This window comes from Schistocerca piceifrons, chromosome X, assembly GCF_021461385.2.
Source record: "Schistocerca piceifrons isolate TAMUIC-IGC-003096 chromosome X, iqSchPice1.1, whole genome shotgun sequence".
NCBI lineage: Eukaryota > Metazoa > Arthropoda > Insecta > Orthoptera > Acrididae > Schistocerca > Schistocerca piceifrons.
The window spans coordinates 13,800,953-13,820,499 of record NC_060149.1 but is presented as its reverse complement, the minus strand read 5'-3'; the positions used below and the strand labels follow the sequence as shown (position 1 = coordinate 13,820,499).

The 19,547-nt window shown below is 39.1% G+C and overlaps 1 protein-coding gene across 1 annotated transcript in view; it reads left to right on the top strand.

Moving 5' to 3' along the window:
* Positions 1-18,682, top strand: part of LOC124723228 (probable chitinase 2) — a 278,220-nt gene extending 259,538 nt beyond the window's left edge. The window contains exon 8 of the mRNA XM_047248419.1: positions 18,049-18,682. Coding sequence (XP_047104375.1) covers positions 18,049-18,294 — 246 coding nt within the window. The 3' untranslated portion in view covers positions 18,295-18,682. The remainder of the gene's footprint in view (positions 1-18,048) is intronic.
* Positions 18,683-19,547: the final 865 nt, after the last annotated feature.

The window sequence follows — 19,547 nt, the reverse complement described above, 5'->3', positions numbered from 1 at the left end:
TTACACACACATTCCAACAACTGGTTGTGCTGAGTATGGGGTGTGACCACCTCTGGCAGCAATACAGGCCTGACAGATGATGGGGCATACTGTGAATGATGTCATCAATCTCATGTTGAGGCAATATTGCCCATTCTTCCTGCAGCACTGCTCGAAAGTCTTGGAGAATGATTGGTGGATACTGACGTGGTGCAACCCATGTCCCTAGTGCATCCCTGATGTGCTCTATGGGTTTCAAATTGAGAGAACAAGCAGGCCACAACATGCATGCAATATCTTCTGTCTCCAGGAAAGCATCAACCACTCGTGCTCTATGAAGTTGAGCATTATTGTCCAGCAATACAAAGTCTGGAACCACAGCACCTCACAAAAACTGCACATGAGGTCCAAAGATCTCACCATGATACCTGACAAGAGTTAAACCGTGCTGATTTAACTGTACAATTTCATGAAGAGTTGTTCAAGTGGTCAACATAACCCCTGCCCATGTCATTAGGTATCATCCTTGATATCAGTCTCTTTCCACAATAATGGGTCTCAAAATCATGTTCCACATTCCCTCCAGATGCAAATCAATTGAGAATCACTGTCCAGATTAAATTGGGACTCATCTGCGGAAATAACACAAGCCCACTGTTTGACCATCCAGATGGCACGTTGACGGTTCTACTCTAGATGTTTCTTTCTGTGAAAACATGTCAGAGGTACACATACAGCAGTTCTCTAACAGTAAAGGCCATTCTCCCAAATCCTTCTGTATGCCACTTGCCATGATACATATCCGTTGGATGCTGCTAGGTCAGATGCCAGTTGGCATGCAGTACTAAGGTGGTACCGTTGTGCCCTTACAGCTAAATAATGGTTCTCTCTTTCTGATGTTACATGTGATCAGCCCCGCCCTGGTCTTCGTGATACAGTTTTGATCTCTATAAACTGTTGCCACATCCAAAAACCAATAGAAAAGTTCACATTAAGCCATTGGGCCACATCAGTTTGTGACTGTTCTGCTTCAGTTCTACCCATGGCCCTCCACCACAAAGAGCTTGGTAGGCACCTTCTCTGTGCTGTATTGCACCATCTGTGACAGTGTACACAGCGATTGTGGATGTGGAACTACCTGGCAAACAATATCCAATTTGACAGATGCCCTGATGTCATTGCTGGTGTGGTTGTCCATTGACTGGAATGCCATCTTCCTTGCAGGACACGATTATATGAACATCTGTTGACAGTTTGTATGATATATCAAGTATTAGACTCAGTATGGTGAAATAATGGTTTGTTGCTTTAATTTTGGACACCAGCATATAAATTATGTAGGTTACTGTATCCAGGGGTATAATGGTCAAAGAGAAAAATTTAGTTGTCATCAGGAGCTGAACTCACAGCAGGTGGAGTTATTCCAACTTGCTATCTCTCTCACTAAATGCTGGAATAAAATTATTTATCACATCCATAAATACTCAGACAAGTTAAACAGTTTGTTGATGACCTTCAGAATGATTTTTAATTTTAAATGACAGCATATTATTCTCTGTAACCCTAAAGCATACAGGGTGCGTGAAACCTTTTGGGTCAAATTTAAACAGATGGTAGTGAATCCTAGTTATATTGTGATAGGGAACCAATGGTTCGATATGCATATTTATAGTGTTATGGATGTACACCACAGAAGAACTTAGCTCATAGTAGTTTTTCAAAGTGACAACCTTCATTCTGAGTGCATCATCATACTGGCACATTAACTTGTGCTTCTTGCACACCACTATTCCTGGTGTCAATTGTCTATTGCATCAAACAGTTTGTGATACATCCATGGTGAGGTATGTTCCTGTTTACAGTGCATGATACGTAGTCAGAGACAGAATGTTACTCATCACAAGAGTTGGAAGACGTGCATTTAATGTACAGTATCTCTGTGGTACCAACGTACCTGCCAGGTTAGCTGAGAATGCTAATGCACTGTTTCTTGGACTCAGGTAGGCGCACTGGCCCCGGATTGAATCCGCCCGGAGGATTAACGACAAGGGCCGGTGTGCCAGCCAGCCTGGATGTGGTTTTTAGGCGGTTTTCCACATCCCCCTAGGTGAATACTGGGCTGGTCCCCATGTCCTGCCTCAGTTACATGACTCGCTGACATCTGTACACGTTCGCACTAGTCCACGGATTAAACTAGGTGCAGACAGCTGTGGTACATTATTTCCGTCCCGGGGGGGGGGGGGGGGGGGGGGGGTGGTGGTAGCAGGAAGGTCATCCAGCCACCCCTTAACATTAACCTTGCCAAATCTGTACCTAAACATGCCGACCATGCGAACCGCAGGCTAAAGGCACTAGCGAAAGAAAGAAAGAGTCTCTGTGGTACCAACTTACTAGAGATGGACTCATTCATGTCCCAGAGAACTGGCCAAGGTTCCTGCCAAAGATATGTCCAAACTTCAGACTTTGAGGAGATGGTGTTGAATCATGTGGCCAATCACCCAGCATTAAGCAGCAATCAACTTGCCCATGAAATGCACACTTTGGTTATACAAATATGTATTTCCAACCAGTGGTTCCCTATACAAATATTATCTGTTGTGGGCCCACTATCAGCTGTTTTAGTTTGACCCAAATAGTTTGTGACACCCTGCAGTTCCATGGTCTGCAATCACCATTTGTTAGCTCCAGCTCAACTGGAGTGAGGATTTGTGTCAAGTGAATTGGTTGAGTGGATAAAAGCAGTGTGGACTTTGGTGTAGCATAGAGTCAGGATAGCTAATGGTTCAGAAGTACCCTCAGCAGTCACACAGAATAGGAATGTAACCCTGGAAAGCTCATCCTCTGCACAGGCAGGGGTAGCTGCATGCAGCCCACAGTGATGTGGAAGAGTGGACTGGAAGATGTAGGTAGAACAGAGGAAGAGGGAGACTGAAGAGCGGAGAGTGTGAGTGTAAGATGAGTGAAGTTAGTCATAGGGAAAGGGTGGAGACTGATGTGGGACAGGGTCTACCAAAGATTGAGGTCAGGAGGATTATGGGATTGAGAGACATGTTGAAACACCAGCTGGTGTTAGTGAAAAGGATCCAGTTGTCACATTTTATAAACCAGCCACTGAAATTGAGCATGTTATGCTCAGTAGCACATCTCAGTTCTGGTTAGTTGACTCTGCTTTTGGCTACAGTTTGGCAGTGACCATTCATTTGGGTAGACTACTCATGCTCACATAAAATGTTGTACAGAAGTTACAGAAAAGCTGATATAATTGATTTTACAGGTGACCATGTCTCTGATAGCATAGGATATGGCATCAGGATACCACTTTGGGAGAGATGGGAAGGACATTGAGTGGTTTATTTCTCATTTATGGGCTCAATAAAAAGTGGTTGAAACTCTGGCAAAAGATACAGTTATGTTGTTCCAGTCCAAGGTGATATTGGATACAAAGGGGTGCTCCTTTGCAGATGATTCATTGAAGTGGTCAAACAGTTAATGTCATTTGCAAATGTGGCACAGGAAATCTGTTTGCAGCTTAGGTTTAAGAGGGTAATACCTGCATGTGAAGGTCTTTGAGCTTCAGCATCATACTAGACAAGGACTTGCTTATTACTGAAGATGCACTGTCCATGGGTTGCCATTGGGCCACACTGGTCTCATCTCCAGAACTCCATCAAAATCTCCAATCCCTACCCAAATCATCAGCCCCATCCCAGAACTGACCTCCCAGATTCATCCACCTCCTCACCTTATACACACTCCACACAGTGACCTTGCACAGGCTTTCCAAAATCCACAAACATAACCACCCTGTAGTTGGTTACTGTGTGCCCATGGAAAGAATCTCAAACCATTAACACAGCCTAGCTTCCCAAATGAAAGACAAAAACCACTTCCTTCACTATTTTTCTCCTATCCATACATAATTACCACCTGGATCCCCAATCATCACTGTAGATGCTGACCCCCTATATTTCAACATCTCCCATGACTTTTGCCTTACTGTTATTGCACACTATCTCTCCCAACATCCTACCAGTTCCAAACCCACCGCCTCATTCCTTTCACACCTGAGAAATTACATCATTATGCATGACTGCTACTCCCACAGCATGGCCATTGGCACCAACATTCCATCTTCCTATGCCGAGCTATTTATAGGCCATCTAGAGGACTCATTCTCAGCCACACAATTCCCAAACATGGTTCAGGTTCATTTATAACATTTTCTGATCTCTATCCAAGGCCAAGACATCCCATCCTCATTCCTCCACAGCCATGATACCTTCTCTCCCACCTGCTTCACTTCATCCTCCTTAGTCCAGTGTGCCAACTCCGATGGCTCCATGTAAACCTCTATCCATACGAAACCCACTTATCATTTGAATAGCTGCCATCTCTTTCCCACTGAAAAAGTCTCTCCTATATGGTTTGGACATGTATGTTGAATGTCTTATTGGGCCTTCACAGAGGTATTAGAGACAAAACCTAGGGCACAAACAGATTTCCCATACACAATCCCAATCCTGCAACCATTCACATGAACCAGTTGCAAAGTAGCATCCTCTCATCACCTTAGCCATATCACTCACCAAGGTTTCAACTACTTATCATTGCACCTGCAAATGAGGAACATTCTAGCCACATTCCTTCCCATCCCTCCTAAAGAGGTAATTTGATACCCATCCAATGTATGGAATATCCTAGTCCATCCTTGTGCCATATGTACTCCAAGTCCCTTCTCAAATTGATCAATACTCTTGGAACAGACCCAGATGCAGGACTATTCCAGTGCAAACTCCTAGCAAATCCTGCTGCAGTCCTGTCACAGGCATAGCCTGTCATAACAGAGGCAGGTCTACCAGTGATATCAGCTATATCATGTATATGCAGCATAAGCAAATTAGGTACAAAAAGGGCAATTGACCACCCAGTGGGGGAACACATTGCTCAGCACTACACGCTAGATTTCAATGGCTGCTTCATAACTCATGGCGTGGATCCTCCCCCAACGTCAATTTCTCTGAAATGTGTAGATGTCAACTGTCATTGCAACACATGATTCAATCACGTAATCCTCCTGGCATCCATCTCTGCTAGCCCTGTCCCCCATCTAACACTGCCCAGTGATCCTAATTTGACTCATCCTAAATTTATACATTCCTCGACTCTGAACCCAAGGCATTGGATAGTTGCAGATGTTGCAGTGCTCATGTGTGGTCTTCCACTGTCCTGGTGAAGGATAGGATGTCCACATGTGGACCAACTATTCGAATTCATAACTTGATTACAGCATTCTTTTTCTCACACACTAACATAGTTACGTTGCACATGGCCATGTTACATCCTACAGTTCAGAGCCATCTAGTGGCAGAGAGCTGCAAGGTTCGCAGGAGAGCTTCTGTAAAGTTTGGAAGGTAGGAGACAAGGTACTGGCAGAAATAAAGCTGTGAGGACGGGGCGTGAGTCATGCTTGGGTAGCTCAGTTGGTAGAGAACTTCACGGCAAAGGCAAAGGTCCCGAGTTCGAGTCTCGGTCCGGCACACAGTTTTAATCTGCCAGGAAGTTTCAGATGTAGAATGTTAATAACATAATAGCCTTAAGAGTTTTCACATAAAAAATTTGGAGGCATTACTGTTCAGCACACCCTCATACATTCACAAGTATGCAGGTGGTGCTAAACTTTTTTTTAATATTTTGACTAGGATCCAAATAAAATAAATGGTGCTGATTTTATATTAGCTGTTTCTTCCACTGCATCTTGATTCAACAGCAAAATAATAAATGAAAAGCACTGTAACTCATATGTTCTACAAGATTCATTAATTTTTTGAACAGGTTCTTGGCTTACAGTGCCATCATCAGTCTTTAAAGTCTGCTGACCAGCCAGCCTGGTTAAATTAATGCTGTATAACATAAGCAATATAGTGCTTTTCATTTATTACTGATTTTATTAACTCAGTGTCAAGTTTGCTTTCTCAGGGGGGATTGCCTACTTCTCAATCCTATCCTACACATCTGTGAAGTTTACCAATGTAAATTCCTCCTCAATATTGCTTTCTGAAGTAGGTGATTTTTATCATTTTTTACCTATTTCAGAAACAAATTTGTGGTAATAACCTTAACATCTGTTATTTGATCCTGAGAGTTTTAAAACTTTCCAGTCTCTTTCTACTCATTAATTTTCCAAAAAAACTGGTCTATTTCTACTCTCTGTTTCCTATTTTTCCCCCAGGATTAGTTCTTTGTTTAAGTAATAAGTTTTTTAGGTCCTCTTCATCTGGTGATTTTGTTGTTAACAACTCATCAGGACTTCATAGGTGATTCATGCACCATTTTCTTAACTTCTTCATACATAATATTTGCTGACGCTTCTTGTATATTTGCTAGTTTTAAGATTAGCCTGACTATGATTCAGGAATTTTATGTGTTGTCACCCAAGCAGTTTAGATATTACTTGACATTAAGGTTTGTAGTTTGCCCATTTATGACATAATTTATAACTGATTTTAGTTGCCTAATAGGTTATGCTCATGTTTATTTGTATACTGATTGATGTTTTTACCACCTGTTTGTTATTTTTAAAACTTTATTTCCCTTGTAGAACTCAGTCTTTTACCATTGTCATTTAAGCCATCCTCTTCTAAGGTCCAACAACTGAGTCATTTATTTTTTATGTAGTACATGAATTTGGGTCTCCAGTACTACAAATAATATTCTGTAAGCTATTTTTTCTAGTAATGTCATCAACTCATTATAAAATTATTGATTTTTTATTTCAGCATTGTAATTTGGAATAAACACAACTAAAATTACTAAAGGACAGATTTTTATAACCATTTATAACTCTCTTTCTATTGGGATGAATGTTTTGCATGTTGTAATTCAGCCTGAAGCACACAAATCTTTCCTGCTGTTTTGTAATTTTCCAGTCTTTCTTATGGAATGTTAACTTCCATAGAAGAGCCCCACAGAGCATGTCATACTACCACACTGCAATTTGCCATTGAAACAACACTCTACAGTTTTTACATAACACTCAGAGTTTAACTTGTGAACAGCACCATTCATACTTTTCACACACACAGGTGACTGGTTTTATAAAATTTCAGTAGGTAAATACAATTATATATAAAATTATGCAATGTGCTAATGTTTATCATGCATAATACTAGGCCTAGAAATCCATCAGTTTGCACAAGAACAAATACAAACTTTTCACTGTTTTACATTGTAGCACCTCCAGTAAAGCAGCTACACTTCATTGTATCTACAACAGCAAAAGTGCCTAAAAGTAACTTCTGATCTGTATTTATTTAAATATCATGACAAATGAGAACCACATCATGTGATATACGCAGTGCTACAAAACAAAGAGCATCACCTTTGTCAGCTTCACCATTTTAAGTATGTTACGTATCCTAAATATGTTTTTAAAATTCTACATAGCTCTATGGGTAAATTGGTAATACTTTCAACATAAACAGACATGAATGAATTTTCACTCTGAAGTACAGCGTGTGCTGATACAAGACTTCCTAACAGATTAAAACTGTGTGCCAGACCGAGACTCAACCTCCTGTGTCACAGGAGAGCTTCTGTAAAGTTTGGTAGGTAGGAAATGAGGTACTGGTGGAAGTAAAGCTCTGGGGATAAGTTGTGAGTCATGCTTTGGTAGTTCAGTTGGTAGAGCACTTGCCTGCGAAAGGAAAAGGTCCCCCCATCGGAAGTTGGAGTCCTCCCTCGGGCATGGGTGTGTGTGTGTTTTCCTAAGTATAAGGTAGTTTAAGTTAGATTAAGTAGTGTGTAAGTCTAAGGGCTGATGACCTCAGCAGTTTGGTCCCATAGAAACTTACCACCACCAAAGGAAAAGGTCCCAAGTTTGAGTCTTGGTTTGGTACACAGTTTTAACCTTCCAGGAAGTGTCATAAACAAACATGTTTATAAGTTGTTGAAAAGTTATACTCACTGATAGTGATCTAGACACCACTCCAAAACTACTTTTATGCAGCTTGTCTGAGACCAACATTTAGTTTTGTGAAGTGTATGCAACTAAAAACTATACTCCAGTAATTATGTGTATGTGAAATACTGTGCAAATATAAGACTGAGTCCAGTGTGTAGGTCAGATAGTCAATATATGCTGTTTTTGATTTCATCAAACCATTAATTAATTGTTTTACCTGGTAAGTTTAGAATCTTCAAGCCCTCCTCTTACACTTCATCATGCATTCTTTTGGAAATTTTTGCTACAGATGGCAGTGCAGTGTTTACAGGAACTAATGCTTAAGTAATATTTTATGTGTACAAATAATAATAATGGAAAAATTTATAAATAATGTATTAGTCAACTGGGAATGCTAACAGAAAGGTATAACCAGAGTATGGAAAGAATCAAACCTGAAATATAAAGAATATGAAAGAGTGGGGAAATGTCAGCTGAAGAGCTAGTGGGTGAAAAAAAATAATAAAAACAGAAGGAAGAAAAGAGAAGGATGAGAAAACCTGCAAGAGATTCTGATAACAGAACAGAAATAAGATAGATTAGCTGGCATATATCATGTGAGAAGCTATTACAACAGCAAAAGCTTCAGCTATATTATGGTTTTGAATCAGGAGATGGATAAATACACTGAGTGGCTGAAAGTAATGAGGATGCCCTGGATTTGGTGTTAGTCTTCAGCTGCTGATGCATTTGTCTCCATACAGTCCTGGTGAAATGAGTTTCTAACATGCCACATTGAAATCAGTGGTGATCTTACTCACAGTAGGCTGTTGATTGTCCCATGTGACTCTGTAGAGGCAGTGAGATGTCATCTATTAGTTGTCATGTGCAACAGTTTATGGGATCAAAAAATTATCTCTGTGATACTGAAAATTCACCCTAAATGCTGTTGGTAACCCAAATTCTTGTAAAATCTCCTATATGCTATGAATCATGTGTCATGTACCAGTAATCTTCACACATTCAAAGTCAATTAACTCATGACATGCTGCCATGTTCACTACACACCTGTGTGTAACAAACTGCTTATATGTCAAGTCTAGACTAGTCTATAGTTGAACCATATGCTGCACTTACCTGCAACATCGAGGCATCATACACAGCACATCTTTAAATGGGAAAACTCTTCCCATGACTTTTGACCTCATTTTTTATTTAGAAATGTATAGGTTCAGCTAAGATGCAGGACATATCAGATCTTGCCTTACAGTCAGGGTCATACCGAGAGAGTGACAAGATGGCAAGATAAGGTCACCACCAAGGGCACATGTAATAACTATCTGGGGGGACTTGAAGAATTAATCAGGATGGGGCATGATTTCTTCTGCCTCTCATGTTTCAATATTATACACATGAGAAGAAGCCTTGCCATTGGCCTGTAATAGTAGACACACACGAGTTGCCACAGAGCCACTTCTATAGTGTCATATCATCCAAGTACCGCCATCAAGAAATGGCTGCTACTAAACAAACCGCTATCACTGACATGGTTTGTGTGGCATCAGAGTGCCTTAAATGGAAGCTCTGTATCTCATACTGAAAAATGTGCAGCTTATTTTTGAGCCAAGTACAGCCCAGATAGTGATACAACTGAACTAGTAAACAAAATAGTTGTCATTAAGTCACATGTGATAGAGCTGATGAAGAGCACTTAAATGGCTTCCCATTTGGATATTTTGAGATTTTTCAAAGTCAGGATTAACCCTCTATTGCATGTTGTTGCCATCTGAGAATAAACCATAAATTTATGTATAATGTTAAGGAAACCACTCATATATGAATGATGTTGCTGTCTGGCAACAAGCACAGTCTGGCTACATCGAGCTAGACTGTTTTCAGCATCATTATGTTGCCATATGACAAAAAGCCAAGGAACTTAATAAATCAAAATTTCTATGTTCAACCTGTCTTATAGTATTTTGTGTGTCAGACCCTACACCCAGCTTTTTTTTTTTTTTTTCCTGAAATTGGTTTCATTAAAAAAGAGTCATGCAATATATGGTTAATAGATGCTTATCTGAACACTGAATTAGCTTTGAGGATATTTGTGACAGTACCAGTGACTGCAGTTTCGGCAAATTAAAGGTGGTGAAACACTACTTACGATCAAGCAAGGATGAAAACAGCCTGTAAAATATAGCTGTCTTGCTGATGAAACACAACACAGCTACTAACTTGGCTTCAGTGACATAATCAGTGCATTTGCTTTGTTCATAGTAAGGAAATTCAAAGTAAAATTAAAATGAAAACACAATTCCAGGAAAGTAATATATGGGGAACCAATAAAATCTGTTCTTTATTATAGATCACTCATAGATTTTGTGTCATTTTCAATTTTTTACAAAGTTTATACAAGTTTAAATGCAAACATTTCACGTTAGGTGCTGTTGTGACTGTTATTGATACAGAATAAAGCAACAAGTTTACTGTTTCTAGTCACTCTTTACTTGTATCCATAATGCATTTCAAAGGTTTAAACTTTCACCATCAGGTGGATTTGTCTGTGTTAATATGACGAGTGTTGTGTTACAACTTGTGGGGTAACCTGTGGCACTGTCTGAAACAAAACACTATTTCAGAACATGGTTCTGTGGACATCTTTGACTAAAAACTAAATATAAATGAAAATATGAAAATAAAACAACTAAAGTAGAATAGCTCCAGTGGAACTAGGTGCAAAAACATAGGAGAGTGATTTCCTCTTTTGTGGAATTCAATTTCTTTACACAGTACAATTTTGCTAGGAATTGATCTTGTTGTTAGCTGACACAAGGAAGTTCGGTGGTTCTCCGTAAATAGCTGGAAGCTGCATTGGCTGTGGTTGACAGGCTCCTGGCTACTGCCCAAAGCTGTGGCAACATCAGCTGGTGATAAGATCTGCAACACCTTTGGTGCCACTGGGATCTCCTGGTGACCTGGTTGATGCTGCGTCTTCTGATACACAGCATCAGAATGGGCCATACTCACTCAAGCGTGATTGGCGGACAGTGTGGGTTTTAGCATCACTGGGCAGAAGGCAAAAGAGGGAACGGCCCATACAGCAGGCTCCTTGTGCCTAAGTAACAGGTATGAGGTGCTAACCTGAAATGATAATACTTCTGAACCAGCATGGGATGCCTCTCCTGTTGGGCCAGTAGCTGATTTTCTTGCCCAGTCTGGACAAATGCTGAAGGCAGCTATGCTAGTTATTGGGAGCTCCATCACTATGCAGGTAATGGAAACCTTCAGGGAAATAACATGAAGGGTGGTAAATAATGCCAGTGTGCACTCAGTGTGTGGCGTATTTATTGCAGTAAAGAACTCAATAATATCTAGTGACATTATCTCGGATTCCAAATGTAAATGAATTTGGATGAAGTTAAACATCAAAGGTTAGCAAAAATGGTAATCAGATACTTTTATAGACCACCTGAGTTGAAAGCTGTAGTGGTAGAGTGCTTCAGAGAGAACTTGCTGAATATCATTAATAATTTTTCTGATCTTGTTGTTGCAATGCGGGGGTGATTTCAACTCACCAGTTATAGACTGGGAGAGTCGTGGTATCAAAACCGATGCCAGAGACAAGGATTCATGTGACATGATTCTGAATGCCGTGTCCGAAAATTACTTCAAGATGCCATAAGTGAAGCAGTCATCCATGTTTAACATTTGCTTGTGCTTATTTAAGATGTTTCAGTTAAGTGAAAATCCCACCAATTGTGAAGTAAACTCAGATTAGTAAAGTTTATGAATAAAATTAAATGGTAAGAAACTGGGTTAGAATGTTGGAAGAGAGGCTGTACTAAGGTTCATGACACAGTTTGACGTAGGCATCTATCAGCCATCATCGAAGATTTGGTGCAGATATTGATGCAAAATTTAAGAATATAGGTGCTTTATAAGTTCATCATTACCTAATGAGTTTCCTCAAGTTGAAATACGGGCACGGCAATGATAATGATGTCAAAATGAGACAATTCAATGAGAATGGAATTCTCAGGCCGGTTATTCACTATGATAAATGCCTTAATACTGGGGGAAATGACAATGAAAATGAGGTTAAGCTACAGAATTTCATTTAATAACCAAATTAATTTTTAAAATGCTGTTGAGTTTTATCACAGGAGGTACTGAATTAAACTGATGAAAGGAAAAAATATAAAAAAGGCAGCACATGAAGCAGGCAAAAGGGAAGACAGGCGTCTAAAAAATTAGATTGACAGAAAGTGCAAAATGGCTAAGGGGGACTGGCTAGAGAAGATACAGAAGAATAGAAGCATGTATAAGTAGGGGAAAGACAGATACTTCCTGTAGGAAAATTAGAGAGACCTTTGGAGAAACGAGAAGCACCTGTATGAACACCAGTAGCTTGGATGGAAACCAGTACTAAGCAAATAAGGAAGAGATGAAAGGTGAAAGGAATATGCAGAGGGACTCTACAAGGGAAATGAACTTAACAGTAATATAATATAGTTCTGGGTGGAGATTTTAATTTGCTGGATATAGACTGGCAAACTCAAACATTCATAATGGGTGGCAGGGACAAAGAATCCAGTGAAATTTTTTAAAGTGCTTTATCTGAAAACTACCTTGAGCAGTTAAGCAGAGAGCCGACTCATGGCGATAACATTAATATGTTCACCTTCTGGTGACAAACAGACCCGAACTATTTGAAACAGTTAACGCAGAACAGGGAATCAGCGATCGTAAAGCAGTTACTGCATCGATGATTTCAGCCGTGAATACAAATATAAAAAAAGGTAGGAAGATTTTTCTGTTTAGCAAGCGACAAAAAGCAGATTTCAGAGTACCTGACGGCTCAACATAAAAGTTTTGTCTCAAGTACAGATAGTGTTGAGGACCAGTGGACGAAGTTCAAAACCATCGTACAATATACGTAAGAGATGGGAAAGAGCCACCATGGTACAACAACCGAGTTAGAAAACTGCTGCGGAAGCAAAGGGAACTTCACAGCAAACATAAACATAGCCAAAGCCTTGCAGACAAACAAAAATTACGCGAAGCGAAATGTAGTGTGAGGGGGGCTATGCGAGAGGCATTCAATGAATTTGGAAGTAAAGTTATATGTACTGACTTGGCACAAAATCGTAAGAAATTTTGGTCTTATGTCAAAGCGGTAGGTGAATCAAAACAAAATGTCCAAACACTCTGTGACCAAAATGGTACTGAAACAGAGGATGACAGACTAAAGGCCAAAATACTAAATGTCTTTTTCCAAAGCTGTTTCACAGAGGAAGACTGCATTGTAGTTCCTTCTCTAGATTGTCGCACAGATGACAAAATGGTAGATATCGAAATAGATGACAGAGGGATAGAGAAACAATTAAAATTGCTCAAAAGAGGAAAGGCCGCTGGACCTGATGGGCTACCTGATCGATTTTACACAGAGTATGCGAAGGAACTTGCGCCCATTCTTGCAGCGGTGTACCGTAGGTCTCTAGGAGAGCGTAGCATTCCATAGGATTGGAAAAGGGCACAGGTCATCCCCGTTTTCAAGAAGGGATGTCGAACAAATGTGCAGAACTATAGACCTATATCTCTAACGTTGATCAGTTGTAGAATTTTGGAACACATATTATGTTCGAGTATAATGACTTTTCTGGAGACTAGAAATCTACTCTGTAGGAATCAGCATGGGTTTTGAAAAAGACGATCGTGTGGAATCCAGCTCGCGCTATTCGTCCACGACACTCAGAGGGCCATAGACACGGGTTCCCAGTTAGATGCCGTGTTTCTTGACTTCTGCAAGGCGTTCGATACAGTTCCCCACAGTCGTTTAATGAACAAAGTAAGAGCATATGGACTATCAGACCAATTGTGTGATTGGATTGAAGAGTTCCTAGATAACAGAACGCAGCATGTCATTATCAATGGAGAGAAGTCTTCCGAAAATTGTACTGAAATGCAGGAGGATCTGCAGCGAATTGACGCGTGGTGCAGGGAATGGCAAATGAATCTCAATGTAGACAAGTGTAATGTGCTGTGAATACAAAGAAAGAAAGATCCCTTATCATTTAGCTACAATATAGCAGGTCAGCAACTGGAAGCAGTTAATTCCATAAATTATCTGGTAGTACGCATTAGGAGTGATTTAAAATGGAATGATCATATAAAGTTGATTGTCGGTAAAGCAGATGCCAGACTGAGATTCATTTGAAGAATGCTAAGGAAATGCAATCCGAAAACAAAAGAAGTAGGTTACAGTACGCTTGTTCGCCCACTGCTTGAATACTGCTCAGCAGTGTTGGATCCATGCCAGATGGGGTTGATAGAAGAAATAGAGAGGTTCCAAAAGAGAGCAGCGCTCTTCATTACAGGATCATTTAGTAATCATGAAAGCGTTATGGAGATGATAGATAAACTCCAGTGGAAGACTGCAGGAGAGACGCTCTGTAGCTCGGTACGGGCTTTTGTTGAAGTTTCGAGAACATACCTTCACCGAGGAGTCAAGCAGTATATTGTTCCCTCCTACGTATATCTTGCGAAGAGACCATGAGGATAAAATCAGGAAGATCAGAGCCCACACAGAGGTATACCAACAATCCTTCTTTCCATGAACAATAAGAGACTGGAGTGGAAGGGAGAACCAATAGAGGTATTCAAGGTACCCTCTGCCACACAACGTCAGTGGCTTGCGGAGTATGGATGTAGATGTAGATGTACAGATTATACTCACATATGTTAACGGTAATTAGTTCAAAAATGAAAATACAAATTTAAGTAGGCAGATGACAAAACAAGAGGGGAAGTAAAAATATTCCAGCTTGTTTCATCACAGAAAGAGAAAGAGAGAGGAAAAGAGAGAGATAGTATGCGGGGGGAGGGTGTAAAAACTGTAGAGCAAGACTAAGAAATGAATACAGTAAGCAGACTCAAATGGAGAGGTTGCAGCAGCAACTCAGAGGTGAAGACCTTTCCACTATTTATGAAATGGGACAAGCATGTGAGAACTGTGGCAGGGAAGATGAATGGTTGACTTCAGTTTACTGGGAGAATTGTAGGGAAGAGTGGTTCACCTGTAAAGGAGACCACATATAGGATGTTGTTGCAACATATTCTTGTGTACTGTGTGAGTGTTTGGGATCTGTACCAGGTTGGACTGAAGGAAGACATCAAAGCAGTTCAGAGGCAGGCTGCTCGATTTGTTACCAGTAGTTTCAAACAAGATGTAAGCATTATGGAGATGCTTTGGGAACTCAAATGGGAATCCCTGGAGGGAAAGAAACGTTATTTTTAAGAAAAACTGTTGAGAAAATTTAGAAAACCAGCATTTGAAGCTGACTGTCAAATGGTTCTACTGCTGCCAACATACATCGTGTGTAAGGACCATGAACATACAAGAAAGTATGGCTCATATGGAGGCTTATAGACAGTAATTTTTCCCTCATTCTATTTACGGGCAGAATAAGGAAGGAAATGACTAAGTAGTGGTACAGGGTACCCTCTGCCACACACTGTGTGGTGGCTTGCAGATTATTTCTGTAGATGCAAATATAGAATTATAGTATAGATGTGATCTATACACCAAAACATAATATTGCTAATAAATGAAATATGAAATACAAACTTCTTTAATTAAATAAATATTACTCTTTATTATTTGACAATTCTGACCATTGTGTGGAATTGTGTTTTATTCACCTCATGACATACATTTGCAATCCATTTGGCTTGCATATTGGAGACATGTCAAAAATTTATAATAAAGTTACAATGATTTTTACACTAATAAATAGCAGCACTAAACAAATAATAACACTATAAGGATATTTCTTAGAATACGTAATACATTGTATCCAGCTCAAATTTCCAGTTTGTCCTGCATAAATTCATCCACTGAGTAATAACATTTCAGTGTCAGAGCCTCATATAGCTTTCTTTTAAATGGACCTAAAGTCATCTGCATTAACGTTTTCCCTTTTAATTTATTACAAAGTTTCATTTGCATGTATTGAGGTCACTGGGCATACAGTCTTAGGCGTTGGGTGGGGAGCATAAAATTTTCTTTGTTTCTAGTATTGTGTGAATGGACAAAATAGTTTCCATCAATAATTCATGTCTGGTGTACAAAAATATAATAATCACATATATGTTTAGGAATGGCAGAGTTAACATTTTAAGTTTTCTAAATAATGGATGACATGGGTCTCTGTGATTTCCAGTGCACATATTTTGAATGATTTTTTCTGTATTTTTAGTATCCATACTTATGTTTGTTCAGTTACCCCAAAAAGGGATACCATATCTAACAATGGATTCAAAGTAGCTTGTTTATGCTACTTTTCATGTGTCCATGTCAGTTGCAGTTGATTATATTTGCATTGCACATGCAAAGATGCTCAGTTTCTTTGATAGGTATTCAATTTGTTCCTGCCTGATCAAACTTTTATCTATATTTAAACCTAAGAATATGACTGAGTGAACTTCTTCTATATCTTGGCTATTGTGAACAATCTTAATCTGCTCAAATTTTGACTGTTTGGTTTTGAATTGCAACATGTGAGTCGTAGATATACTTAGATTCAACCCACTTAGCTGAAACCAAGTTTCTAAGGTACTGAGGGTACTGGTCACCTATTTAGGAATTTTTTCCGAATCCTGATGTTCAAGTAAGGCAGAAGTATCATCTGCAAACAGAACTGATAGGGAGCTATATTTAATGGTAAGCCATTAACATACACGAGAAATAGCACTGGGCCTAATATGAACCCCTGTGGAACACTCTGAGATATTTTTCTTTTTTTTTCAGTTTTAAAAGTAATATGTGCCGTTTAAAGTGATGTTAACTATTTGTTTTCTGTTTGATAAATAGGGTTTAAGCCATTGTAGGGCACTGGCGCTAATGCCATACTTTTCAAGTTTGTAAACAACCAATGTATGGTTTAAAGAATCAAATGTCTTTGTGAGGTTGCAGAAAATTCCTGCACCTTATTTCCTTTGTCTAATGATGTACTTATTTACTCAGTGAAACTGTTGACTGTATCTATGGTGTTTTTACCCTGCTGAAAACGAAATTGATTGTTTAGAATAACAGAATATTTTGCAATGAAGTTTTGGGTTTGGGTGAGAGTAAGTTTTTCAAATATTTTAGATATTACTGGAAGAGTTGAGATAGGATGACAATTTCCCATAATCTCTCTTGATCCCTTTTTGAAGAGTGGTTTGACTTCAGCACATTTCAGTACCTCTGGGAAACATCCCTCTTCAAAACATTGATTTATTATTTGATCTAGTGGGTTTGCAATTTTATTGTGTACCGCTTTAGTTACTTTAGTGGGTATTCCATCCCAACCTGCACATTTTTTTGTTTCTTAATGTTAGAATAGCATTTTCTACATCCTCCACAGAAACTTTTAAACAGTTTGTGAAGTTTTCACCCAGATCAAAGGGATTTACTTTATTGTGATAATCTGTTACATCTACATCAGACTTTGCTACATCTATAAAGAATTAATTAATGTACTGTGGTATCTGAGCTGGACTTACAGTAGTATTTCCTTCAATATCAATTTCTGAAATTTTGTGATTACAGGCATTTATTACACCTAACTCAGATTTAATGACTTAGTACACAGCCTTTGTCTTATTTTTATGATTTAAAATTAACCTGTTATTTGCCAGTTGTTTTGTGCCCTTGACAACTCTTTTAAATATGGTTTTATAGAGTCTAACATATTCAATGAAATCAATACCTTTATTATGTTTTAATTCTCTGTGCAGTTGCCTTTTCCTTACATTAGAAATTTTCATGCCATGACTCCACTTCAATTTGTCATTTTATTGCTGCAGAGTCTAGATGGAAATGTTTCATTAAAGACACCAAGAAAACTGTTTTGGAATTTCTCAAAGTTTTCATCACTTGAGTTACAATGATCAAAAGGCCATTCTTTCTCATTTAGCTTCTTACTAAATATTAGCAAGTTTTCTTTGCTAAGGTTCCTGTTCATGTGGGTTCTCATACATCAAATGTTCGTGTCTGTCTGTGGCAGCTCAGTGAAGTAAATGCTACTGTGCCTCCTTCACCTGTTCATAACTGCCATACAAAGTGCAATACAATTTTTTGATTACAGGTAAATCTGGCCATGAAGCTTGAACTGGGTGGTATCATGGTGTGGCCTTTAGATACAGATGATTTCCGTGGCGAGTGTTCTGAAGGCATCTATCCTTTAATGCACACAATAAACAAAGCAATTGTGCAGTCATCACAGCAAAAGAGTGACTCATCGGGTATGAAGGCAGCTGATTCTACAGCAGCTGCTTCTTGCGGATGTGCATCATTGATTTTCCTAAGTTTTCTGTATTTATTCCGACTATAAGATAATTTTTGATAGTTATACTTTTATGCATTAAAATGCAGTGCTGAGCCACATGCATATGATCAGAAGATATAATGCTCAGACTTTCAACTTACACAGCATCTGTGAAATTAATTAAGAACCTTTTTCTGAGTGCGACTATTTTCTCTGTAAACATTCCAGTGTCACTCTGAATTTACTTGTCCTACATTAAGTTTAGAAATTTTGCATTTTTGTATATTCACTATGGAGCTCTTATGTTTGTCATTTTTGAAGTAATTATCTTACAAAAGGATATTCATGTTATATTACACAACTTCTTTTCCTAAATGTAGGATCATTATTTTACTGTGGACACTTGATGTGTGGATGTAATATTTGAAACTTAAATACAGGATCTTAAAACAGATTTAGTGGTTGATTTTGAGATATGAATTGTTGCCTTTCTACATGTGATTATACCATATTTAGAAGTTGAATACAGTCTCCTTCTGCCAGATCTACTTTTCTAGTGACAGTACACAGAACAGAGAGTTATGGGTAACGGTCCAGGTAAGAGGCAACTGAAGCTGAGGGGGAGGTATGAATTAGTAGTCAAAGGCTGACATGAATTAGGACAGAAAATGATAGAAGCAATTAGTAAACAGATGAAATAAGAGTATAAACAAGAAGTTAATGAGGACCTTGATGACAATGGAATGGGGTGGGGGGATTGATTTTCAGAAATTTTACACAGTAATGTGTGTTGTTGTTGTTGTTGTGATCTTCAGTCCTGAGACTGGTTTGATGCAGCTCTCCTTGCTACTCTATCCTGTGCAAGCTTCTTCATCTCCCACTACCTACTGCAACCTACATCCTTCTGAATCTGCTTAGTGTATTCATCTCTTGGTCTCCCTCTACGATTTTTACCCTCCACGCTGCCCTCCAATGCTAAATTTGTGATCCCTTGATGCCTCAAAACATGTCCTACCAACCGATCCCTTCTTCTAGTCAAGTTGTGCCACAAACTTCTCTTCTCCCCAATCCTATTCAATACCTCCTCATTAGTTACGTGATCTACCCACCTTATCTTCAGCATTCTTCTGTAGCACCACATTTCGAAAGCTTCTATTCTCTTCTTGTCCACACTAATTATCGTTCATGTTTCACTTCCATACATGGCTACACTCCATACAAATACTTTCAGAAACGACTTCCTGACACTTAAGTCTATACTCGATGTTAACAAATTTCTCTTCTTCAGCAACGATTTCCTTGCCATTGCCAGTCTACAT